Raw genomic sequence first — 26,972 nt, 5'->3', positions numbered from 1 at the left:
GAGCCTGCGCCCAGGGGGCTGCCGGGAAATGTAGTTTTGTTGTCTCTTGCTGGGGACTCTCCAGACCAGAGCGGAGGGGGCGACGAAGAGGAGCGGGCGCGCCTGGACGGCGCAGGTGAGCGCGGCTCAGCCCCGGACGGCGGTCTGTGATGCAGACAAAGCGCCCTGGCATCACTTCAGGGCGGGGGAGGGTCTCTCTCTGTCACGCTCCCCGGCTGGGCTCCTCAGAGCTCCCTGCAGGCAGAGACCCAGCAGGGCAGCTTCCCTCCAGCCAGTGGCTCCCGCCTTCTGTCTCTGCCGTGCCCCAGTGACTGGAAAGAGGCTGCCACACTTTCCTGGGAGGAAGCCTGTGGACTAGAATGGGGCTTACTTCTGAGTAGGCATGCAGAGGATTGGGCTCTGGGGCTGCCATCCCTTCCACACTTTCCTGGGAGGAAGCCCATGGACTAGAATGGGGCTTACTTCTGAGTAGGCATGCAGAAGATTGGGCTCTGGGGCTGCCATCCCTTCCACACTTTCCTGGGAGGAAGCCAGGCTAAAAATACTTCCCTTTAGTTTCAATCCGTTGATTCTAGTCCTTCCCTCAGGAACCACAGAGAATGAGGGCCCAATCCTATCCACGTTTCCAGGGCCAACGGAGCAGCAGTGAAGCTCCAAGTTAACAAATGTTCCCTTAACTTGAGGGGGTCTCCATGGCTGCCCACAGGATGCAGCACACGCCTCGTTGGCTTGACTGCACAGGTGATGGAAAGTTGGTAGGATGGGGCCCTAAGTCCTCTTGTGTGATTGCCCTTCAGACACTTGGCTATCATATCCCCATTCGTCTTCTCCAGTCGAAAGCATACCAAGCTCTTTCAACTATTCCTCATAGGATTTAGTTTCCACACTCCCTAATCATCTTTGTTGCCCTCCTCAGAATCTGTTCTGCCCTTGAATGTAGGGAGAGACCATCCAAATCAAATGGCATAACTCCAAAACAACCTGGTACCTTTTGTCTGTACCAGCCCTCCATTGCCATTGATTGTTTGGTTGCTTGTGGTCTTATGCCCATTTCCCTTTTTTACCTTGTGAAGGAACATGTTTTTTCCCCAGAAACCCTCATCCTGAGTACACTTTTAAGTGCCAGCTGCAGAATACTAAAGCCTTTCCATAAATCACTCCTGTCCTCCTTTTATTATGTTAATAGGCATTATAGTACTTTGTTATGATCCAAAAATGTATATCAATCCCTGATGTTTTACTGAAGCAGACCCTGCACAGCAGTCCTTTGCTTTACATTGGTGGTTTGCTATAATCAATGGTTTCTACCTATCTAAGGATTGCATCATGGATAAATATGTCACGCGCAAACTCAGAACTGAAAGAGAACCTAAGGAGAAAAAACCTGAAGAAAAGCTGTATAAGCAAGCCACTATAGAGTCTTTGAAGGTAAGCAGTTGGATATGCTCCCAATGATAACAATTTATCATTGTCCAGTGTAATATTTCATGGTCACAGTAGGTACCAGCTTTTTTGTTTTGCAATGTGTTATGCTCCATTGATAGGAAAGTACTAAAGAGGTTGTCCAGGTGTCCTTTGAGAAGACCTTTGTGAATAACATTTACAATCAAAGGTTTAAAAATGTGTTTAAGCTGTATATAGAATCTGGGACACCCTGAAGAAGATTTTGGCAATACAGAGGTTAGTAAACATGAGAAGATTGGTGGGGGGAGATGAATGAATAGGTTTAGAAGCATACTTACCAGGATGAACCACAGTGCCAAGGCACCTGGCAGTGGCATCACCACCAACTGCTTGGGGGGGGGATTTCAAGCAAATTGGACCCTGGGGTGGATGGGAGTGCTGTGCAGCAGCAATGCTCTGCTTGCAATGCTCTTGTCATGACACCTCAGCACAGAAAATTCTGTGCCAGAACATCAGCTAGAGCAAGGTACTGGCTGCATGTTTCTGCATACCACCCTAGTTCAGGGCCTCTCCAGGTGTGGGACCCAATTTGGCCAAATTGCCCTAAGGGGAGCCCTGCTTATATCAAATCAGACCATTAGTCCATCTAGCTCAGTTTTATCTATACTGCCTGAAATGGCTCCCCACATTTACATCCAGGGGTTGCTAAGAGCTGAACCTGAAATCTCTTGACTATTCTCCACCACAGAGATGCTGCACCTTCTCTCTTTGGCTAGTAAGGTTGTTGGATAGTGAAGTCGGGAAGACACACACTTACTGAAAAAATGCTGGGGTAATTGACAAGGCTATGAGGTTTTTACAAGAAATACTTGCTCAAAGCAGTCACTTCAGAATAGTAACTAGATTGATGATGGCAGCCTAATGAGTTTATTTTGCTTTTTAGATTTCTCCTCTTTGCTTTACATCAGGGATATGCTATGAAACAAGCATTCATATGTTTGGATTTATCAGACCTTCTGTACTTGACTGACTGTTATCAATAATTCATAGGTCAATAACAGCAGTATTAGCTGACAGGAAATGCAATAAATTTATTTGCAATAAGTATCTGTGTGTCTGTCTCCTAATGATGATTCTCCTTTCCAGAGAGTTGTGGTTATAGAAGATATAAAAAGATGGAAATCTACACTAGAGCTTTCAGTTCAATCTAAGGAGAATCTAATTGAGGCTTTAGAAGAATTAAGAAAGAAAATACCCTCTAAGGAAGTTCTGCTCTCAACAAAAATAGGTAACTTTTTTTCTTATTCTCCTTGGAAAGTCTGTTTTGTGGTTGGTGGGAAGAACTGAGGGCCAAACCCTATCCAATTTCCCAGTGCTGATTCAGTAAATGCCAATGGGGCATACACTGCATCTTGTGGTGGGGAGGCAGTCACAGAGGCCTCCTCAAGGTATGGGAACATTTGTTCTCTTACCCTGGAGCTGCACTGCAACACCTGTGCTGGAAAGTTGGATGGGTTTGGGCCCTGAGACATTTCAGGTGTGTTCCTTTAAAAATAAGTGATCTGAGAATTTATTTGTTAAAATATTTCATATTTAATTTTAAACTTGTCTGATGTCATGGAAAAGTTCTTTTGTGTAACCATTAAAGAACCATCAGAGAAATCAAATGGAGAAGGGTTGTGGTTTATTCTTTTCTACATAACAAGAGTGCAACTGTTAGCAAGGTCAGATTCCATCAAGGGAGGGAATGAACTTTTCACCCTCTCATCAGTTTTATAATGTATTTTCCCATGCCCGGTAAATTGAGGATCATTCACAATTTTTCCACCTGATCCTGTTGCGTATATGCGACCGTGGGCAGAAATGGCTTAATATCACAGAGAATGTTATCTGTATCATTCAAACTTTCTACAGCTGTGCCATTTGTATTGCTTCCAGGGTGTTTTCAATAACCAATATTAATTGGTACTTCCTTAACCTTACCCTTAAGATAACAAAAAGCTTTTTGGTCAATCTTAGAAACAAGGAGTCTCCATTGTTGTGTAAAGCTTACCTGGATGTGTACATGCCCTTGGTGCTGACCTTGGATGATTCACACACACATGTTGGTATTCTGTGGAAATGGGAGCAGATAACTTAATGCCTCCCCTCACCCTGTTTTCAGTAAATAAGAACTGTTTGTGCTTGGTTGGAACAAAGGTCCATCCATTCCAGCACTCTCTTTCCAATAGTTTTGTTTAGCTTTCCAGGTAGCTATCCTGGAAAGATCACAAGTAGATGGCTATAGTCACCCCTTTTTCCTTGATTCCATCATCTGGTAGTCAGGAGCAGAGTACTATACCTCTCAATAAAGAGGTTGCATTTAGCTGTTATGGCTAGGTCTATACTTTAACTTTCCTGTAGCTAATAATGCCTTTATAATATGTAAGAACTAACATGATACCTTTTTGTTGTATAAGAATATGTATTGTAATTAATCTCTTTGAACAGAACTGTGTTTCTGTAATCAATTATTCTAAATCAACTAAAAAATTCAGAGAGCAGTCTTCTCAAATAGTGACTATAAAATGTTCCCTCTGGTTTTTCATTTAAGATCTAAGTACACAAAAGTCTAGGTGTTAAAATTTAAATACTTAACTTTGGATTGCAGCTGCTGTCTGTATCACATGGCTGTCGTCTTAAGGAGTGACACTTTCTGTTTTTTTTTGCTTTCTGCAAGGTCATACAGTGAATAAGATGCGTAAGCATCCAGATCAGGATGTGGCCGCTCTTGCCAAAGATGTGTATACCGAGTGGCGAACATTCTTCAAAGACCATTCAGACAGACCTTCAATAGAAGTTAGGTGTGATCCCAAAACAGAGAGCCTTAGAAAGAATGCACAGAAGCTACTTGCCGAAGCTCTTGAGTTGGAGGTAATATTTTCTGATGATGAATCCATGGTTTTGTATATAAAACATTTCTGTCTGCAAAATGGGATTACAGTTCCAGTAATTTAACTCAGTTATCAAAGATTTAAAAATGGTGATTGCTAACTTTGGGTGTTAAGAAACAATGTTTAAACTCTGATTGCAGTAGGTTCTGAACCTGGCTTTTGCAGTCTATGTGACACATATGAACCAGCAAATCAAATGCTGGTTCAGTTGTCAGTTTGTCTTTTCCACCACGCAGTGCTGAAAAGGCAGCTTAAGTATGTACATTGACTCATTTACACATTTCCCTTCCTCTGATCAGCAAACTTCTTAAAGTTGCAAAAACCACTCCGGGGTGTTGTATGCTTGACATTGCAGGTATGGCACCATTTGTTGCCACTGCATGACAGTAATGGAAGTAACAGAAGAAAAGTGTACCTGAACCCGTCTGCTATTTAGTTGTTAAAAGCACATGAGCCTTGTTGGAAACAAAGTGTGCCAATCAACTGTGCTTTTTTCTTATGTGTTTTGGAACAAAAACAGAGAAACGAGAAAGCAAGGAAAGGTCAGAGATAGTGGGGAGGAGGAAGAGATGACTCCTGAAGTCCACATGGGTGATTAAGCTGGCAGTGCAGTCCTATGCATGGAGAAGTACTCAGTACTTACTCAGAAGTAAGCCCCACAGAGTTCAGTGGAGCTTACTCCCAGATAAACATGCATAGGATTACACAGTATTAGTATACGAGTGAAGTTGAGAAGGGTTGTACTACGTATGTTAACATTGAGGAAAAAATTTTGTGGATAGTGCATTGTTTACCTTGTAATAACGGCAAACACTTCTGTTGATGAGTGGCAACCATGCAGTCAAATTCCATGACTGAAAATGTTAGTTAGGCATTTTCACTGTATTTTCTGCCAAAATATATTTCTGAGTTATAAGGCTGGTATAGAAATGCTCACACACCAAGATTGTAAACAAAAAGTCCAGCAATTATCAGCAGGTGCTTTCATGCAACCCAGACAAATGCTCCAGGGCAGATAATCTAAAGGCTTGAAGGCTCTGGGCTATCCTGAAGGACGGCCGAGTAGAAAGATATTCTTGGGATCCTAGTCTAGTTTGTTTGGCATGCATGTGTTGAATTTTTGTATCTGTTTTTCTTAAAATATATTGAAAGAAGAGACAGCAGGGAAAGTATTGTATTTCGCTTTAGTATTCCGTGTGTTAAATCTACACTAAAGCCGTTTGGATGTTCGGTATTTGACGCAAACTTTATATCTGTAATTAAGTGTTTGTAAATCAAAGTTTATTGTGAAAACCCATGGAGAAGGTCAATAGTGTACAAAGTGGTGGTAAATATCAGATCCCTGTGGTATCCTTAAGTAATGAACACCACAAGAATTCTCTCTAAGCCTTAATGATCAGGCTGCTATATTAAACACCATAATAATTATCCATTTAACATATTCATTAATTATCCTTTAAATGGCAAGTCAAGGCACTCAGGAATTGCTAAGCATCGTTTTAGAAGTACTACATTTGCAGTCCTTGTCAACTCTGGTCAGAAAATGATGCACCTTTTCTGCCACGGAGCTAACAGCAGGTTGTGAAGCTGGACTGTTTAGCTTTAGTTTATTGCATAGCTACTGAGTTTGAACCTCAGTTGTGACACGCTGTCCTTCAGACAGATGCTTGATGCTGCTGATCTGGATACGTGGTACCTAATCCAGGTTTAATTGGGTTCCTGGCCCACTTGTTGACATATATGGTGCAATACCCATTTTCCAGGTGTCTCTCTCTTTTTGCAAAAGCCTGCATGCACAGGTTTGGGGCAGCTGTAGTTGAACATCTAAGTGCTAGCCCTATCCATTTTTTCCATCCATTGCTCCATTCACTGCTCCTTTTGGCAGCAACCCCTATATACTGTTAGTTGTATATGTGGAGATACTAAAAGATGGCTACTGAATGTCAAACAACATAGCATGATCATTTGTATCTCTTTAAAGAGTACAATAGTGTTCAAAGTTTAAATGGATGGACATACAGAGTAAGGGTAAAACAAACACATAGTGGGTGGGCAAGAAGGAATCGGGGGAGGGGGGTATTCCAGCAACACCAACCATTGTGTCTACTGCTGCCAAATCTGCCCAATCATAAACTCAGCCCTGGAGGAGGTTCCCCTCTGGAGCGTTGTCTTTTGTTGAAGTATGCAAATTGGCAAAAGCAGATGTGGATGGGAAGAGGAACTCTTGCACTTTTACTATGGGATTATGAAGTAGCTGGGATTGTACGCAGTCAGCTAACCCCATGCCACAGAAAGTTCTAATAGAACAAAATGTGGACATCCTATTCACTCTGGGGTCCAAACAAACTCCAAATGGTGACCCAAGGCAATACAATACTCCAAAATATATGGATTTTCCTTCTGCTGAAGACCCTTAAGCCAGCTCCCAGCAGTGTTAGATTAAGCTGGTAGAATCTCTGACCAAGGCAAGAACACATCATACTGTTTGAATTTTTCCCACATGAGCAGCTGTTGATAACCCAGAGAGGTACTATGTGCATTTTCATGAACCACCAGATGCAATCAGGGAATAAAATAAGTAAAAGAAGAGACAGAAGTTGGAGGCTGAAACAGAGTTTAGAGTGATTTCAGATAATTGGTGTAGTGGGCTTTGGACAAGGCTTTTTTTAAAAATCAAGTTGTGGAAATATAGAGCATTGTGAAGCAAGAGGGAGACCACTGATTCCAGTGGAATACTAACAGCATAATTCTGGTATAAGATGCAAGTAAGACTGGGAGACGGTTATAACCACAGTGGAGGTGAAATAAGCACTAGGATAGTAATCGCTGAATGTTCTGGATTCTCCCCAGCTATAGAATTCCTCAGCACTAATGATCAAAAGAGGGGGGGAAACCCTTTCTTGATAGGCTGCAGTTGCTTTTCATTTGTTTCTATATAATTTATTTAGATGTCTCAACTGTGCCAAATTACATAGCTTGGCACATGTTGAAGCAATAACTTCATAATTAACATTTAGCAAATCCCTTTCTCTTTTCTTAATTACACCTCCTTACACTTGCTCACAGAGGCTACATTTCCCTTTACAGCCCCGCCAGTCAGCCTTGCCAAGTATTTAGAGCATCTCGGATTTGGTTCTGGAGTGGAGTTTGAAATGCTATCAAAAGTGTCTTGTGGCAGTTCTGCATTGTTCATAATTGCACTTGAACCTGATATCCCAGGTTGACTGCAGATTAGTTTCCTGTTGGGCTGGCACAAATTGACTGACCACACTGCCTTGTTCTTTAATTGCTGGAGTGAAATTAAATTGCTCTTCCTGTTTTACTTGTGATGTGAAGTGAATTTCCTTGAATTTGAGCTTATTAAGAAAGCAGCCTCTAGTTTTGAACAGTTAGTCCCCTTATTAAACGTACGGATTTCATCTCTTACTTTCTGTTTTCAGATTGATCACCCACTGGCAGAAAATATTGAGCGAGAGGCTTTTCATCTCTGTTCCCGTCTCGTTAATGTGCCCTATCGCAAGACCATGAGAGCACTTGTGTTTGCTTTAAAGCACAGGCCTGAAACTCGAGCACAAGTACAAAGTGGTGTGTTGTCACCTTGCACACTCGTGAAGAACCACAAGAAGTGACTCAAATTGCTGGTGCAGGAGACAGGTGGGGTTGGCATGGCTGCATCACATAATGAATGATGAAACTTCTTTCATTTTTCAGAGGACTAGGATAACGTTATTGACCATGCCAACTGTTCAGTAGTATTGGAGGGACAAGAATATCTAAGGAAGTCCGTTGGTCATCATGTCCTTTGTTTGATACAAATGACACAGCTCAGAAGGCAAACAGCAATGGAAAGAGTTCTTCTGCTTTCCTTTATGGCAGCCTGGAATGCAAGCTTAGCTGGGAAGAGATACAGTCTTAGGGCGCAATCCTAACCCCTTATGTCAGTACTTTCCAGCACTGGCATAGTGGTGCCAATGGGACATGTGCTGCATCCTGCAGTTGGGGGACAGTCATGGAGGCCTCCTCAAAGTAAGGGATTGTTTGTTCCCTTACCTCAGAGCTGCATTGCCCTTATGTCAGTGCTCCCTTAGTTATGAAATCTGCTCCTTTTGCAGAGTATGGCCAAAAACCTGTGTGTACTTCATCTTAAGAGCTTAGCAACTTGTTCAAATTGCCCAAATCCTAACCAGCTTTCCAGCACTGACACATGCCGAGGCTGCATCTTGCAGTTGGGTGGCAGTCACGGAGGTTTCCTCGAGGTAAGGGAATTTTGTCTCTTACCTCGGAGATGCATTGCCCTTACCTTGGTGCTGGAAAGTTGATTAGGATTGCACCTTAAATGAATTCAAGGGGCCAGATAAGAAGTGGCCAGCCCTAGCTTGTAAATAGAAGGCTAGCCCCATTTTCCAGCATGTCATACCCCTTCACATTTAATTTACTACTGATAAATCAGTTTGCCCTCTCATGCAGTCTCCAGTGCCTGTAAGCAGAACTATGAGTTTACTTTAAGGATGTAGCAACAAGCCAGCAAGCTCAAATGACATCCTTTGGTGGTTTCACTTGTTCAAACCAGCAAGATCAAACAAGCCAGCAAGATCAAATGGCATCCCTTGGCGGTTTTACGTGTTCTAAACTTGTACTGTTCTGCTTGGTGGAACAGTAGACGTTCAGCCTCTACTGTTCCATAGTTGGAATTTTGAAGACTAGAGGACCTGGAAGGCCAAGTGGTTCTTTCTCTGCACTATACAAATGGGTATGAAAACAATAGGGCAACTTTTCTCCCCACCTATATAACTTAGGGCCCAATCCTATCCAACTTTGCAGCCCTGGCGCAGCTGTAATGAAACCCTGTGGTAAGAGAACAAACATTCATTTACCTTGAGAAGGCCTCCTTCCCACCACAGATTGCAGTACATGCCCCATTGGCGCAGCTGCATCGTCAACAGAAAATTGGATAGGATTGGGTCATTACTCATTAAAATAGTAGCTGCAGGTTTTCAGGTAGAGATGTCTTCAAGTCACTCATCTTGCAATGGCCTCCCTGCTTGTACTGTACAAACTTGTACAATCCTATGCATGTCTCCTTAGAAGAAAGGCCCACTGATGGAACTTACTTTGAAGTACCTCTATAGGATTCCAGCCCAATTACCCTGAAGCATCATTACCTCATACTTAGGGTTTTGGGGTTGTTTTTTAACTTTTTTTTTTAATCTTATAGACTGATATAAACAAGAACTGTAATTAAATTTCAAAGTATAATTTACTTGAAGCAAATCAAATATGTTAATCTTTCTTCAAAGACAGATAATAGTAGTTGGCAACCTTCAGTCTCGAAAGACTGTGGTATCGCGCTCTGAATGGTGTTTCTGGCACAGCGTCTAGTGTGGCTGAAAAGACCGATTTGGGAGTGACAATCCCTTCTGCACTGGGAGCAAGTGCAGTCTGTCCCTGGTCTGTCTCCCTGGCTATGGGCCTTCCTTCTTTGCCTCTTTGCCTCAGTCTGTTGGCCAAGTGTCTCTTCAAACTGGAAGAGGCCATGCTGCACAGCCTGCCTTCAAGTGGGCTGCTCAGAGGCCAGGGTTTCCCACCTGTTTAGGTCCATCCTAAGGCCTTCAGATCCCTCTTGCAGATGTCCTTGTGTCGCAGCTGTGGTCTACCTGTAGGGTGCTTTCCCTGCACGAGTTCTCCAAAGAGGAGATCCTTTGGGATCCGGCCATCATCCATTCTCATGACATGACTGAGCCAACGCAGGTGTCTCTGTTTCAGCAGTGCATACATGCTAGGGATTCTAGCTCGTTCCAGGACTGTGTTGTTTGGAACTTTGTTCTGCCAGGTGATACTGAGGATGCGTTGGAGGCAGTGCATGTGGAAAGCGTTCAGTTTTCTCTCCTGTTGTGAGTGAAGAGTCCATGACTTGCTGCAGTACAGAAGTGTACTCAGGACGCAAGCTCTGTAGACCTGGATCTTGGTATGTTCCGTCAGCTTCTTGTTGGACCAGACTCTCTTTGTGAGTCTGGAAAACATGGTAGCTGCTTTACCGATGCGTTTGTTTAGCTCGGTATCGGGATAATATGCAATATAAAATCATGAGTGTATGTCCCCAAAACATTTTAACTCAATTCAAAGGAATCTCACGTTGGTGCATAGGAAACAGGTCAGGAATCCAGCACCCTTCAGTGCTATGATTCGTATGGCACATACGTTTTGATCTGCTTTGCCTCATTGACATGAAGTGCAAGGTATTGTCTTGCAGTAGTTTTAACTGAGGTTCAGAGAAAAATTTCTTCTGTACCACATGCCAGGAAACCATGTTGGAATCCTGCTAGCTTGTCTTCACAAAGCTCTTCCTTTCTATTACACCAACAGTTCCCAAACTCTCTGGGAAAGTCTGGGCTGCTGTAAGTTCTTGCAGGGTAGGAAAAGGGGTGATGCTGGTGCTCCTCCAATTGCACCAGTGCTGGGGAAATCATGGCTATTTTTAGACTTACCAAGGCTGGCAGATGCCCTCCAGAGGGTGAGGGAAGCCTGTGGAGTCCTTGACTAGTCTCCCTGCACCGCAGAATGGTTGAAAAATACTTGTGTGACCCACTTCCAGTTTTCATTGTGAAACTGGAAATGGGTTGCATGAGCATTTTTCAACAATTCTAAGGTGCAGGGAAGCTTGCTGTGGACCCCGCAGGCTTCCTCCACCCTCTGGAGGGCATCTGCGGGCCGCGGTGAGTCTAAAAATAACTCCAATGGCCCCACTACTGGCACAAGTGCAGGAGTGCCGGGCCTTAAGGGTGCAGGGCTCAGGCTGGGGTGTTGTGACACCCCTCCCCCAGTTTGAGAAACACTGTATTACACTCTTTGTTCCAGCATGACAGAGCCCATGGGCTAAACATGCTGCTCCCTAGTAGGCACCAGCAAGCTTCAACTCCTATTAGCCTGGCAGAATAATCTCTTCCCATCGCTCCAGCAGTATCTTCCCCTTTGTTAATTAACAAATGGAATGCCTTTTTTACACAAGCTGTCACTTAGCAAATCAGCCAATCAGCAATCAGCTAAGGAGCTAAGGTCTCCAGCTCACTGCACTGATCAAATGATCAGGTATGATCAAACTTTTTGTGCTGTTAGTTCTGAGCCTTTGACATGAAGGACATAATCTAAGATCAGTTACCTGTGGTAGGTATCACTACTGGAAGGTAGTGATAATCTGTGTTCTTTGGTATGCTTTATCCAGGTCTAGGATTGCCACATTGCTCCAAAGAAATCCTGCTTGTCTCTTTAAAAGCATCATGACCACAAAAGAGGTGCAGCTTTTCCTACTCTGCTCCTGCTCATGTTCTCCCCCCCCACCTTCCTGCCTGCTGGAGGAAGCAGGTCTCATTTCACACAGTGGGGAAGGATGGGCTGGCAATGGGATGCAGGAAGAAGGAGGAGAAGAGAATCACTTTCAAGAGTTATGAGGGCTGGAGGGCTTTGATATGATCAGTGCTCAGAGCAGCTGTAGTACCAGCAAGAATGCCTGCTAAACTGGAGAGCATCTCCCCCTCGTCCTGAATCACCCCTTTCCTGCTGTCACTCTTCAAGGAAGTAGAACCAGGAGCCACAACAGCTGGACATTATATTAAGTGTATAATACTTATACTGTATACTGTACTGCTTTTTAATTTAAAAAAAATCCTTAAAGCAGTTTGCATAGCAAAGTAATATGAAGATGGTTCTCTGTCCCAAAAGGGGACCACAATCTTGGGGTCAAATGAGAAGTTACATGGATTGCATAATCCTTCTCTTGTTTGGGATTTTTTTTGTAAATAGTTGTGCCCGGCAAGGCCAGAAGAGGTTGAAACTACAGAGAGCTGTCTGTGACTTTAGCACTTTGCAGTTCCAATTGCACTTCCCTGGGTGCTGTTTTCATTGGGTAAAAGTCCTCCATAAGCTTTAAACGGAAGTTTCTTAAAATATGTTTGTAGGTTTTCATGACCAGCAATAATCCAACAATTTGACATATATTTATTAATAATATATTTATTATTCATTTAACATATTTATGAGAAGACTATGGTTGTGTCAGAGAATTAGAATCCATGTTGTTAAAAAGTCCAACGTTTCATTCTGTTTTCTCAGAACTTCATCAAGGTAAATGCACCTAGACAGGACACTTTGCTAGAGAGGAAGCCAGAAACAGCAGTTAAAAACCAGTACCTTCCAGGTGTTTAGAGGTCTATTTTACTGCTGTGTTCTTAAAGCAAAAAGAAAGGGGTTTTTTTGTCCAACGTAAATAGTGCCCTTGGGCCCCACAGTCAGGATCAGATCCATGGCAAGGGCTAAGTGCTAAAGCTTTCCCTATCCTCACTGTGGTTTTGGCCCTCAGTATGCTAATTACAGTGTCTCTCCCCACCCACCCCAAACACCACAGGGTAATATATGTATTTGTTGTGTGACATGTCGTTGGACCCTAAGATAGATGGGCAGGAGGTCTGGTCTAGAGGGTAGAGCCTCTGTCTGCCTGAAGATAACATCCACAAGGTCGCCAGTTTGAGGCCACCGGCACCGTGCGACCTTGAAGCAGCTGACAAGCTGAAGCTGAGCTATTCCATCTGCTCTGAGCGTGGGAGGATGGAGGCCAGAATGTGAAGCCAGATCGGAATGAAACACCTGAATGTAGTGGTTCTTGAAAGAAAAAACCTTTCAATTGTAAATATCCCTATTTAATAAGGGATTTAAATAAATCCTGCCTATGTAAACCGCCTTGAATAAAGTCTTGAATAAAGACCAAGAAAGGCGGTATAGAAATACCTGTTGTTATTATTATTATTATTAGATATAAGGGAAACATGACCCACTGGGAGAGATGCAATGGTGGGATAGTTGCTCTTTCCTGGCTTAATAGAAGAGTCCCCACTCTCAAAGTTGCCTCTATGCCCAGTTAACAGGGGACATCAGTCTGGATGAGGAAGCCTGCCCCTGTCCTTGAGACTGAAAACAATGGGCTGCTACTGTGCCTAAGCCTGGTTGCCTATTTCTGATGGAGACCAAGGTCCAGCAGGTGAGGCAGCAACACCAATAAGGAGAGCTGTGGAGAGGCAGCCCAGCACCTCCAATGGCTATTGTTGCTGAGAGTTCTGGGAGCCATTGAGACTATCTGTTCAGAGCTGCAAGAGCAGTGTCAGTAGGAGCACTTGGAGAACAGAGAAGAGAAACAGCTATCCCTTTTTGATGCCATTCCCTTTCATGGGAACAGAGCCAGGAGCCACATTTTATCCTTGTTCCCCACCATTGACAGCACCTGGTATTCTGGATCTGTCATTTTAAGTTCAGTATTGGTCTGCCTTAAATTTTATCTAGGTTATTCCCATTCACTTTGTGAACCATGATAGTTGAAAAACAGTGTAAAAAATAGTAGAATAGAATAAATAGAAATGTATAAATAGAAATAACTAGAATAAAGGCCACAGCTGGATTCCTTTATGGCGCTCTGTTAAAAAGACAAGCAGACTCATGGAATTATGATCTGGAGGAGAACCTATACAACTTGGCATCTGCCAGAAACAGTGAAGCAGTTGTTAGCACATAAAACAGATTCTTACAGCCTGATCCTATGCTTGTGCAGAAATGTCCCCTTTAAATTCAAGAAAATATCATGCAATAAGGTATGGATTTCGCCCTTAGGCTGAAACCTTATATACACTTACTTGCAAGTAAATCCCATTGAACTCAGTGGAATTTATTTCAGAGTAGGCATGTCTGATTACACTGTTGCTGCTCTCACCTGCAAAATGTTCAAGATGGCAAGTGTATTAATCAATGGACATTGAGACCCCAAAACTGTACAATTGTACATGCAAATACTATCTCATCGTATGCACAAAATGGAAAACCTTTAGCTCCACTGCTTTCCATTTTTAACAGTTTTTCGAGGATATGAGCACAATCAAATCAAGTTACTGCTGTTGCAATGCAAGGGAGAGTCATGTATTCCTAAGAAAGACACCATCAAAACCAATTATCTCCCAGTTTCTTGCCTTAGGTATCAAAATCTACTTTTCTATATTGGAGCCTACAATTAGTGTAAGAATCAGAGAATCATTAATTCCAAACCTAGATTGTAAGCCAGTGGGCAAGTCCTGTATACATTTTTATCTATATACTGTATCTAGAAAATGTTAGGTGCTTTATAAATAATGAAATAATCCTCTTAAGCTTTCTTTTTTTAAAAAAGTAATACACTTCTTGCTTCTAAATTAAGAACAAAGAAGGGAGATGAAATGGTCTCTGCCAAGGTGGAACCTGGAGCAAATTTTACAACTAAATTAAAAGCTACTGAAAATAATTTTACAATTAACACTCTATTTATATAACCCTAATTTGGAATATGTTGGCAAGATCAGCATGGTTATAATTGAAGCCACTGGTAAAGAGGATATTTTCAACACTTCCTGTCTAGAATATATGTTGGCAGTTATCCTTTACCAGATGTTATCTTTCTGAAGATTTGAATAGATATGTCTACAGTCATCTGAATACAAGGGAAACCCAACCCAAAATGTGAAATATCTTAAAACACAAAAATGGGATGTATACCTCAGTGCAATCTACCAGAGGATTCGTTATTGCTACAGCTTTACCATGTTTTGAAGAACAGAGCCAATTGACATCAAAGGAAATTAAATGTTAAGTGGATTTTCTCTCATGCCAATTTGCACCACTGAAAAATAAGGACATTTTCACCATGACATTAAAAGTAAGTTTTGCTTTTTTGACATCAGAAAATGACATGATAATCTGAATTAGCATGCAGGCATTTCTTTCAAGCTATAATTTTATATTTCCTTCAATTAAGTAGCAACATCAAGTTTTACACTTAGGTTGTTATAGCAGAAGACAACATTTTCTCCCCAGCAAGTCCCCTGTGTGCCTGTTTGGTGCTTAAACACCAGGTTGAGTGAGAGTTCCCTTGCAGCACAATCCTATAGATGTTTACTAGGATGTAAATTCCATTCTGTTCAATGGGACATACTCTCTAGTAAGTGTGCTTAGGATTGCGGCCTCAGCCAGTCCTAGACTAACCTGGAAGCCCTCACTTTGCATAGAAACAGGATATGACAGAGAATTAAAATCACCTTTTCCATGTAAGAAATTACAGTTAACAAACTGAAAGTGATTTGGAAAAAGTGGAAATGACAAGGCTCAACTTTTCAGATGTTGAGGCATGTTCTGGTCATTAGGACAAAGAAAGATTTTTTTTTTTTAAAGGCAGCAACAAGCATTTGAGAGACATGCTTTTAAAGATGCATTTTCTCCAACTATAGGTAGCTGAGATTGTTACAAGAAATCTTTTCCAACTGTAGTAACAAAATAAATGGTTCCAGCGGCGTCAACCAGCGGCGTCGCAGGAGTTGCCAGAATGTGACTATGTTCAGCCATGAACTGCCTCAGGGACTCCGGCTCTGGATTTGCCTCAAGGTTGACTCCTGAAGCCTTTTCCATAACTGGATGTAGCCACAAGGCAGTGGAGGTTTGGGCTCAGAGTTTTCCTTCTCTCAGTTGAGCTGCCTTCCCAGGCTAACGAGTCCCATCTACCCGGTGGCTGTTTAGTCGCCTCTTACAACAAGTACAGCCAAACTGAGGGCCTATTCTTATCCCCCAGCCCCCAGGGCTGATGATGATGATGATAATGATGATAAATACCCCTCACTCTGCTCAAGGTAGAAAGACGGAGACAGAAGCAGATACTGCATGTGTGGCACAGCTGACATCTATTAGTATTCCTTTCAGTGCCTTGATAGGGACTATATCTAAATGCACATTCTGTTCTGCATTCTGGGGCAACAACTCACTTGTAATTATGTACAACTTGAACTGGAATGGATGTTTGTCTTCCAGAAGTCCATTCTCCCTTTGTGCTCGCGGGATTAGAGCCTCTCCTTACAGTACTTTATCCAAAGAGCATGTTATGCCATGGGATACCACAGGATGGTGCCCTATACAATCAAACCTACCCTTTCTGCCACACTGCTACAACATGAAGCAAACCTGCATGCTTTTAGCAGAGCTATAGAAGATTATCCTCCTGAACATATAACACAGAGGCCCAGAAGAGGATATGGCAGTGATCCTTCTGAATCAGAGCATTGGGAGTTTACTGCACCAAGCTTAGATTTACTATATATCTAGATTTGTTCCATTTAAGAAAAAAAAAAAAGATTCTCAACACCACCACCACCCTCAATTATTACCTAAACTAACTAGGCCAAAATGATAATCCTTTGCCTCTTGTCCACACTGGTAGTAACCACACATTGAAACACCCCCAGTGACTATTAATAAGAAGTAACTTATGGTGAACGCTGTATTCAGTGAGACCTTTGGCAAGTCCCCAGAGATTTTTGGTTGACTACTAGTTGGAATAGCAGAACAGACAGAAATTTGATCTGGTTCTACAGGGCAATTTATAAGAACTTGAAGCAGAATTCAGCTGAAATTGTGCACTTTCAAATCCTATTTCAAATAATGGGAAAGTTAAGCATGTGCTTAAATTTCCTGCATTGAATTGGGTTTAAAAGTGCTTAATTTGAGTTGGATCATCCTCTTGATCGCTATTTTCTTTGTGCTGATTTTGTAAATGTTAAATTCTGTTCATGAACTTCCTTGTCTAAACAAGGCACTTTTTCATTTAGCAAATGCTTTGAAACCTTTATCATATGGGCTATAAATAAAACCATACAATTATTCTAGGCACCTACCCAAGATTTCTTCAGGCAGTGACCATTTCATACATAAAAGGATTTTAGGATAATCCAAGTGAAAAACAAATTCCTTAGCCTAAAATATAGATTTTACAAGTTGACAAGAAGTGCTTTTGTGCTAAAAATATGCAATATTTTGCCTAATATGCAAATATTTGGAATATTCAAGCTAATAAAAATACAATTAAATGCTGAAAACATGCTTAAGGTTATACATAATCCCATCTACACTTACCTGGGAGTAAAAACACAGGGGGATTTACTTCCAAGGAAATAGTGAACTCTGAAATTAATGGAACTTATTGTGCAAGCCTATTCATGTTTCCTTGAAAGTTTATTATTGTGACCTATGTGGGCTATTAAAGAATAGTTAAAGGGAAGTAGGGATAGGAATTATGTAATATGGACAGCCAGTAGATAAAGGAATTCTGGCTGGGATCCATGAGAAAAAGAGGTGCCAACCTTCTCGTATTGGCCTGAAACCTCCAGGAGTCAGCCTCAATTTTCATTTTCAGAAGGCCACTGAAAGCCTTGGATATATAGGAGTCAAAGCCTTGGTAGGGCAAATGCTGCAGTCCCATTTTAAAGCTTTTCTGAAAGTCATCCATTGCCCTGACCAAAATACACTATATAATACTTTTATAATGTGCAAATGGAAGTGCTGTAGCAAGGACTACCTGATGTACTAATCAGATACCGACTTGCAGCTGTGCTAATGGCAGCAGGTTTACAGCTGTGAGATCACGCTGCCCTCACACCTACAAAAACTTCAGAAAGACATGATTTGATGGCTTAACCACTCAGTGGATGACAAACCAATCATGAGTCAACAATGTGACAGTGAGGCACAAAAGGTCAATTCTATTTCAGGCTGCATTAACAAAAGCACCAGTGCCCACTCTTGGGAAGGAACTGTATTTTTTTTTTTTTAAACCTCAGCTCTGGCTTGACCTCTTATTGTGTTTAATTCTGGCCACCGCAATTCAGCTAGGTTGTTGACAGGGGACAGGATTCTTGAGAAGAGCTGAGAGTTGTACAAGAGAAAATTACAGCTGTGGGTATTTGGTTCGGTGCTTTCTAAAACAAGAGGTGCTGTGGCTTGCGGCTGTCTAGAAGTCACAACCTTATCACTGATTGCAGATGTGTGGGAATCACTGGTTGTGATTGTTCTGAGGCGGAGAAAGGCTATCAGCACATGCTCAGTGTTGTTCTTTCAGTGCTACTTGGGGCAGGAACAGGGATGTCCTGGTGTTGCAGCATCCCTCTTATCTCAATGGATAAATTTTATTATTATTATTAACAGTATTTTTATACAGCTTTTCAACTAAAAGTTCACAAAGTGGTTTACAGAGAAAAATCAAATAACTAATGGCTCTCTGTCCCAAAAGAGCTCACAATCTAAAAAGATGCAAAAGAACACCAGCAGACAGCACTAGAAAATACACTGCTGGGGTGAGGCGCGCCAGTTACTCTCCCTCTAAATAATAGAGGAGCACCCATTTGAAGAGTTCCTCTTATCCAGTTAGCAGAGTTTTTCAAGGATTTATTCAAGGATTTATTCAAAGATTACATTTACAAGGATTTTTATCTATAGCTTGAAAAAATATTTAAGAAAAATGTTTGTTTAATCCATTCCAGTTTCTGATATATTCCTTTTAAATTATAAAATTACATTTTCCCATATTCTGCAAAGTTGCTTTCCTCCGAATCCTGTCCAACGTTCTAGTCCTTAAGAAGCCACAATGTACCTCCTAGAAAAAAGAACAAACATTCCTTACCTTGAGGAGGCCTCCATGACTGCATGCTAAGGTGGTGCATCCTAGGTAGTGCATCAGGTAGTGTATCCTAGGATTAAGTGCATACCCTGTTGGCATGGCTGCATCAGCACTGGAAAATTGTATAGAATTGGGCCCTTTGTCTTTCAGACTGTGCAGCATTTAAACATCCTACACAGTAGGAATAACATTTTCTCCCTTGGTGGTCCTAGAATACAATATCCCTTTCCCTCGTAATAGAAAGGAGAAAAACTAGCCAGAGATCTAGCTCTAAATATGTGTATATGTTTATATCTTTATGTACGTATATACCTTTATTTAAAAGATTTAGGGCGCAATCCTAACCAACTTTCCAGCACTGCCATCACAAATGCTAGTGGGGCATGTGCTGCATCCTGCCATTGGGGGCAATCATGGAGGCCTCCTCAAAGTAAGGGAATGTTTATTCCCTTACCTTGGAGGTGCATTGCTCTTACCTCAGTGCTGGAAAGTTGGTTAGGATTGTGGCCTTATATACTGCTTTTCTCAGTGGTATGCATGTGTGCATGTTCTTTTTATTTAAATTGAAGCAAGCATTTGCTTGAGCATAGGAGATGAGTGCGCAATATCTAATAACTCTCTCTCTCTCTCTCTCTCTCTCTCTCTCTCTCTCTCTCTCTCTGTGTGTGTGTGTGTGTCTGAGAGAGAGAGAGAGAGAGAGAGAGAGAGGACAAGCAGACCATTCAAGTTGGCAGACCATTCAAAATGGAAGAAGTAGAAAGGGAAAGGCTTCTGATGCTCTTGACAGTAATACACAGGAACTATCCAATAGATGCCTGTGATACTCATATGATTGTCATCAATTCAGCAAAATAAATGCAGTGGTAGTTCTTAGTGGGACAAGGAAAACTGTTTCTCAGCAATGATAATTGGAGGCCTGAATGTACAGAAAGTGATTTCTTGGCAACATGAGCACTGAGGTGACATCTGGAGAGATGAATAAAGACTGCATTCTCCACTCAGGAATGCCACACACACTGCCACACGGTCCACCCACAAGGTCTGGAAAGGATTTAGGAGAATGGACTCATCCCCTCACCTGCATATGCTGCTGGACCTATATCAGTTATAGAGGCCTCTCTGGTTGTCTCCAGAGTTCCCCCACTCCCCAAACCAATATCATTTGTTTACTCATGGGTTTTGCTTTGTTTTTTGGGAGGGGGGAATCAGAATACAATCACTGGAAAACTCATAGCACTGCAGAATATTCTGTGTTTTCCTCATGTCTTCTTCCAAACCTGATGTGTGACCATTACAAAACCCCCAAACATTTAAATCACAATGGCATAGCCAACCTGTCCAGCATGGTCTGGCAAAAGCACCATTGAGGCTTCTTGGGGCTACTGCTTCTTTCATAAGTTATTTCCAGCTTACTCCCAAGTATGGCATTACTCAGTTGGCCCTTTAATTAATAACTTTCAACTCTGCAGTGGTGGGCTCTGAGATGAGTGCTGAGGGTAGGGAAGAGAGAGAATAAAGGAGTTTTGATTTTGAACCGGCCCCTTAATTAGTCATTTTCTGTTCTATGATGGTGGCCTCTTTACTAATTCATTTCCTTTTTGTGCAATAGTAATATAAAAAAATAAAATCAACCCTCCAGAAATAATTAAGTGCCTTGTGAAACTATCATTTTTAATTCCATTTCTGGGAGAGATTTGAAGCAGGAAAAGGATAAAGTATCCTCTTCCTCTCCTTTGTACACTATCATCTGCATGGGGACTGGGTTTTTCCTTAGTTCATGGGACCATCATGGTATTGTTACATGCATTTGAATGTTATGTCTCATTTGTGCCTCAGATCAGCACATTTATCCCCATATAAATGTCTTCAATCAGCAGTATGTTTGGCATATGGCAGACAGAAAAGCAGGACAAAGTACAGGTTAACCTTTCTTTGCCTCATTGGAGTATTTGGTGGAATGCTGCCACATCAGGCTTCTAGCCATGGGTGCAGAAGAACACCGCCAGATAAGAAACTAAGCCAACTTCTCTGACATAAAAATTATATGGAGCCACTTCCTTATCTGCAAACATGTCAAAAAGACACTTGCATTACAATGCAGGTGTTGTGAAACAAATGATTGGTTTGTCCCACAGACATTAAACGTGGTGGCCCAAGCTAGACATGATGTGGGAGTTCCTCGACTAGAACTTCTGATTTCTTTGAAAAAGCAGCTGGAAGGTCTCCAATATGTGTTAGGGCTGTTGTGGGGGTGGGGATGGTGATGGTGGTGGGAATCCACCATCCTGAAGCCCTGATCCAAAGCTCTTCCCACCAGCTGCTCTTGGTGTTGTAGGGAAAACTTATGGACAAGCATTGCACTCATCAGTTTTCCTCTCTAAGAACATAAGAACAGCCCCACTGGATCAGGCCATAGGCCCATCTAGTCCAGCTCCCTGTATCTCACAGCAGCCCACCAAATGCCCCAGGGAGCACACCAGATAACAAGAGACCTCATCCTGGTGCCCTCCCTTGCATCTGGCATTGTCATAGCCCATTTCTAAAATCAGGAGGTTGCACATACACATCATGGCTTGTAAGCCGTAATGGATTTTTCTTCCAGAAACCTGTCCAATCCCCTTTTAAAGGTGTCCAGGCCAGTCGCCATCACCACATCCTGTGGCAAGGAGTTCCACAGACCGACCACACGCTGAGTAAAGAAATATTTTCTTTTGTCTGTCCTAACTCTCCCAACACTCAATTTTAGCAGATGTCCCCTGGTTCTAGTGTTATGTGAGAGTGTAAAGAGCATCTCTCTATCCACTCTGTCCATCCCCTGCATAATTTTGTATGTCTAAATCATGTCCCCACTCAGGTGTCTCTTTTCTAGGCTGAAGAGGCCCAAACGCCTTAGCCTTTCCTCGTAAGGAAGGTGCCCCAGCCCAGTAATCATCTTAGTCGCACTCTTTTGCAACTTTTCCATTTCCACTATGTCTTTTTTGAGATGCGGCGACCAGAACTGGACACAATACTCCAGGTGTGGCCTTATCATCAATTTGTACAACGGCATTAAAATATTAGTTGTTTTGTTCTCAATACCCTTCCTAATGATCCCAAGCATAGAATTGGCCTTCTTTACTGCTGCCGCACACTGGGTCGACACTTTCATCGACCTGTCCACCACCACCCCAAGATCTCTCTTCTGATCTGTCTATGATCTCGCTATGGCTATGAGCACCTTTGGAGAGACAATTTAATCTGAGGACTAGTTTCCGAGGTGAAGGGTTGAACTCCATTCTCCCATACCATGACTCCAACATAAAATAACCCCATCATGGTTGATTGTTGCAGAAAAGTCACTTGCTTAAAATGTCTGACGTTGCATTCTCACATCTCCTGATGAATCTACTCCTGTCTCTGCATCTGGAGCATGTATCCTCCAATGATGTGATGATAGCAGGGCCAGCCCATCCATTAAGAAAGTGTTGCTATGCACATCAGCAACAGGTTGCAGGGGAGCAGCAGATCTAGAAAGCCCTTCGCTCCAAGTCTACTGCTGCCTCCCACCAGCCCATCATGGGCAGAGCCCCAATGACCCGCATTTCCCACTCACTAAAAGTGAGTAGGAAGTGGGTCTCCTTACCTTTCTCCACTGTGAAATTGTTTTGCAAAAGCAGGAAGTTAGGACCTCCTGTTTTATTTAAAGGGACTGCACAAGGAAGGAGCAAAGTAAGGATCTACACAGGGGAAGGGTCAAGGTTAGGCAAGGATCCAGTGAGAGATTGCGTTGGACAGTGGACTCAGTTGTGCTGTCTCTGAATGTTAAAGAGGGAATGTTGGGGGAATTGTTCAGCATTTGGGTGTTCTAACTCATTGCAGAAAGGAAACACTGCTCTTCTGGCACCTCCCAGCACCTTAGGCAGCATGCTAAATGCTGCTGTCCTTTACCTGATGATGTGCCAACCTCTACTCCTCCCAATCCCTGGGTTGGACAAGGAAGAGGGGGCAAAATGGAAGCGAATGTGTGGAGCATCAGAGCTGTAGTCCACCACTCTCCTATCTTTCACACTTCCTTGTCAAAACCAGGGAGTGTGAAAAGGAGCAGCAGCAGGGGTGAGCTGGAGAACAGAGGTGGGCACTGCCGCCAGCAAATCTTCTGCTTGGGGCAGCTGTCTCAGTTGGCCTCCCGGTCCTGCTCACTTGAACGTCTTGCCCCCTGCTATTAAAATATCCATAGCTCAGTGACCAATATTCATGAGATGTTCCACCGAAACTTCAGAAAGTGTTGCCAGTACTACTGGCAGTTTCTGCTTGCTTTCATCACTGAGATTGCATCAGAAATTCCAGCAGCAGGAGAGGCAGCTGGCAGGCATAGCTGTGGGGATGAATGAGCAGGTTAGGGCTAGTCAGAATTTCAAAGCATGCTGGGCTAGGCAAAGGACAGGTAACAAGGCTCAAGAGCAGCAAGTTAGTGGAGTAGGAAACATCAACCACCTATACCCACGATTTTCAACTACTGTGCTGCTGTGAGATGAAAAAGGTTGAAAATTGCCCATCTACACCAATAACTTGTTTCACATGCTGCAGATCCCAAAGCAGGCCCTAGAATCTGCTGTTGGAGGAGTCATCTTTCCCTTTGCATCCTGTCATTTTTCTCACAGTTTGTCACTTTGTCATAGGGGCCGTAGGTGGTAGCCCCAAATATTCTTCCGAAGGCAGGGGTGATCGAAATGTCCTCGCTGGGGCTCTGGGTCCTTCCTACCCATTCAGATCCATCTTCCCAGCCTCATTCACCTTTGTGTTGTTGTTCAGCCCACAGACATGTGAGCTGGTATCACCCATCCCCCTGCAGTTACAGAGGGAAGCAGCTCAGACATTTCCTAGGCTGGCGGTGTCACTGCTTTGACTCAGTGCCAGATCGCAGAAGAGCCGGCACAGAGGCTCGGAGAATGAAAGAGGAAGAGAGCGACATGTCCCTCTTCAGGGACTTCTGCCCTGAGACCAGCAGTTTTGTGCATCCTGGGGGGGTGGGGGGATGTAGACTCCTACATCCCTGGCACATCATAAACCCCTCTCCAAGTTCTAACCCACCCTCAGAACACAGGCTTGTGCTTTTTGCTCTTTCCTCTGCTGTAGTGAGGAGGCAGTTTGTAAAACAAGCAGCTCATGAAGCACAAGACTACAGAGCTGAATAAATAAATTACCTGATTTTTAAATGAAAGGTATTCTGCACCAATGGGGGCTTTTATTCCCTTTGGTAAATAGCAGCTGCAGTGGTGGGGGAGGATGCAGATAAGGACTGTAGGGAGTTAAGGCAAAAGCCACCATCCTGATCCATGGGAGCCCCATCCCACTGCTGTTCGACATTTTGAAAAGCACGTGCTTGCCGACCCCATGCTTGTTAAAGGAATATGTACACAATCAAAACCATGACATATGGCCTGTTTCTGTTCTTGTTAACCTGAAGTTTCTAACCCTTCCATCAACATTTCCAGGACCATTAAAACTGGATTCTGGAAACATTGCAAGGTTTGCCCATTTCATCAGTCTTTCTTTCTGTCCAATTACAAGGCCAAGCAGGGAAATGGCATGCTGCTAGATGCCAGTTGCTTAGCCTACACACCCACAAAAAGGAGAGAGAGAGGGTGATCAGATGCAGTGGAGGACACAGTGCCTATACCTTTAACCATTGTAGAGAAGTAGGAATTTTGGCAGGTGCAGCTCAATAGGGAAGAGTTTAAAAAGCTGTGCCTGCCCAAGTCCCCTCTTCTCTACAATGGTTAAAGGTATAGGCACTGTGTCCTCCATTGCATCTGCTCACCCTGCACAGAGTGAGAGAGACAAGAGGGAGGTTTGACTAGGGAGAAAGTAGCTCTTTTGATGAAAACAATTCTGATCTCTGGCATTTAAACCCATTTGGGCAGAAACATTTGCAGATTTTGTTGTGGTGATGTTAGGGAATCTAGGTGCTTCCAGACTGGAGACTTCTTGCACTTAAGTTGCTGCTTTTCCATTCCAAGAACAATAAGAAATAGTAAGACATACAAATAGTGCAGTTATAGCCACCCCACCACTCCAAAACAGCCCCACACACTCTGCTATGTTCCAGCCACACTAGTAGGTAGAACATAACTTGGTGGACAGTTTTGGTGAGTCATTCCTCCCCTTTTCCTGGGCCATAACATTGCTTATTTTGGGCAAGCACAGAAACAAGAGGGATACCTCTGTGTGCTTTCATGTCCTTTTTCCTCCCCCTTTCAACCTTTGTGTCATGAGGGGTTTCATATCTGAGATGTGTCCAACTTTGGGAGTCTACAGCAGGAAACAAAAGTGCTACAGAAGTCCTGTGTTTGAAGGTCAGAAGTATGAGGATTTTCAGAATTAAGAACCAGGACCAAATAACGCTGGTATGCAGGGTAAGGACAAGATCAAAATCAGAACTCAGACTGTGATTAAGAACAAAAAGGCCAGGGCTAGCAAACACATACAGATAGAGCTTTGTGCTCAGAATAGCTCAGAACAGACAGGGCTCTAATGCTCTCAACGTCACAGAGCGGGACATGAAGTCTCCACAAAAACTGGCTTCAAGAGCTTTTTTGGCACAATCAGTTTTTTTCCATAATCATAATGGCACCTTTATTGTCCACAGGCTGTGCATATTCCCTCCAGGTCGCACTTCAGCCACAGAGATCTTTTCATTTTTCCAGAATCGAACACTTGCAATGTTTTGTGCTTGGGGAAACTCCAGACTGTGCTCAGAAAGCACATGAATTGCCATTCTGTTTGCTGCCATGGAATGTGGTTGCCCAAGTGGTTCGGGCACCTACTGGACATGGACTGTAGCATTATGTTAAAGGATGTTAAAGCATTATGTTAAAGCAACTCAATGACCCTCACTATGAACTTAACAGTGCTTCAAAGTCTTCGTTTCCTTGTTGAAGGCTGTACACCCTTCACTGTCCTATTCCTTCTCAGAAGTTCTCATCTGACCATATTCTTTGCAGAAAGCAACAGCAGGGCTGCTTTCAACCAAGGCATGTCCCACAATTACAATATTTTAGTCATGGTACTTTTGTGTTGTATGCTTCCATCCCTTCTCCTTTAGTGCAGCCAGATATTTTTTTTAAAAAGGAAACAGCAGAACTGCTCTCCCCCACCCACTGCAGCATAGCTCTCCACTCCCTGCTCACTGTCCCTGTGGATGGGATGGCACATTTTTGGCACCAAAAAAGAACTTGCAGGAAAAAGCACATGCAGAAATATTGCACAAAGCTATGATATGGTTGGAACATGCATGGACTGATGAACTGGAAAGTCCTGATGCACAGGGCTCCTTCGCATGAGATGCCTTACAGGGAGAGTAAATAAGTCTGCACCACACTTGTGAAACACAGCTCATTCAAGAGAAAAGACAGTACAGCTATCTGCTATCCCATGCACTTGAAGCAATCTACTAGGTTTGTGTTCATGATTTACTCTAGAAAAAAATGTCATGTCTAACTACATCCCCAAAGTTAGACTCTCACTGTCCTCCGCACTTCCTGTTTTGTTCCATTGCCTTCTTCCTTTTCTAATCCAGAGAGTGGGGGCAGGAGGAGTGGTGGAAATGGGTTCCCCCCCCACCAATCCTCTACTTGTCTGAATTTGCCTCATGGACAGACCGGCCCTATTTGCCCACACTCAAGCAGGATGTGACAAGAAACTAGAAACCACACATATTCCCCAGGAAAACAGCCCCTCCTTCCTACTTTTGACCTTTCTTTGTTCCAGACTTACCAAATGGAAGCAGTATTTCTGTTTCAGACCAAGGGAGCTGGCAACATTAACAGAATACAGTTCAGATTAAAAAATGTCCAGGTAAGAAAGCTCTTGCTGAAGAATGGTGGTCTCTTGATTTTGTATGTGCTCGATGCTGGAGGAAATTAAAAGTAGCTTCCTCTTTGGGGGAAAGCACAGTAGCTTAAGCAGCAGACCCCCCCCCCTTTTGGGTATCACTCCAGGAACCTCCCTCACCCGGTTGACTGCTAATCAATAAAAAAAAAAGACAAAGAGGCAATGGCTTGTTAAAGTTGCAAAAAAAGTTATTTACTTACAGTTCCATTGAGTGTATATTTACAGCATCTGATTAGGATCAGAGGTTCAGCTATTACTTA

The 26,972-nt window shown here is 42.9% G+C and overlaps 1 protein-coding gene across 3 annotated transcripts; it reads left to right on the top strand.

The window, feature by feature from the left end:
- The first annotated feature begins 62 nt into the window (after positions 1-62).
- Positions 63-26,629, top strand: TCEANC2 (transcription elongation factor A N-terminal and central domain containing 2). 3 transcript variants are annotated; one of them, XM_066626449.1, is made up of 6 exons: positions 63-115; positions 1,318-1,428; positions 2,551-2,692; positions 4,124-4,317; positions 7,778-7,991; positions 26,590-26,629. In XM_066626449.1, exons 2-5 carry the CDS (start codon positions 1,327-1,329, stop codon positions 7,964-7,966), a joined length of 627 nt encoding a protein of 208 aa, XP_066482546.1. In that variant the 5' UTR covers positions 63-115; positions 1,318-1,326; the 3' UTR covers positions 7,967-7,991; positions 26,590-26,629. The 3 variants fall into 3 exon arrangements, with proteins under 3 accessions (XP_066482546.1, XP_066482545.1, XP_066482543.1); XM_066626448.1 differs by lacking the exon at positions 26,590-26,629 and adding an exon at positions 11,557-13,586; XM_066626446.1 differs by lacking the exon at positions 26,590-26,629 and having other exon boundaries at positions 7,778-9,721.
- Positions 26,630-26,972: the final 343 nt, after the last annotated feature.

The sequence above is a fragment of the Tiliqua scincoides genome, chromosome 4 (assembly GCF_035046505.1).
Source record: "Tiliqua scincoides isolate rTilSci1 chromosome 4, rTilSci1.hap2, whole genome shotgun sequence".
NCBI classification, from domain to species: Eukaryota; Metazoa; Chordata; class Lepidosauria; order Squamata; family Scincidae; genus Tiliqua; species Tiliqua scincoides.
The sequence above is the reverse complement of the archived record's forward strand: the minus strand, read 5'-3'. Positions and strand labels throughout refer to the sequence as shown.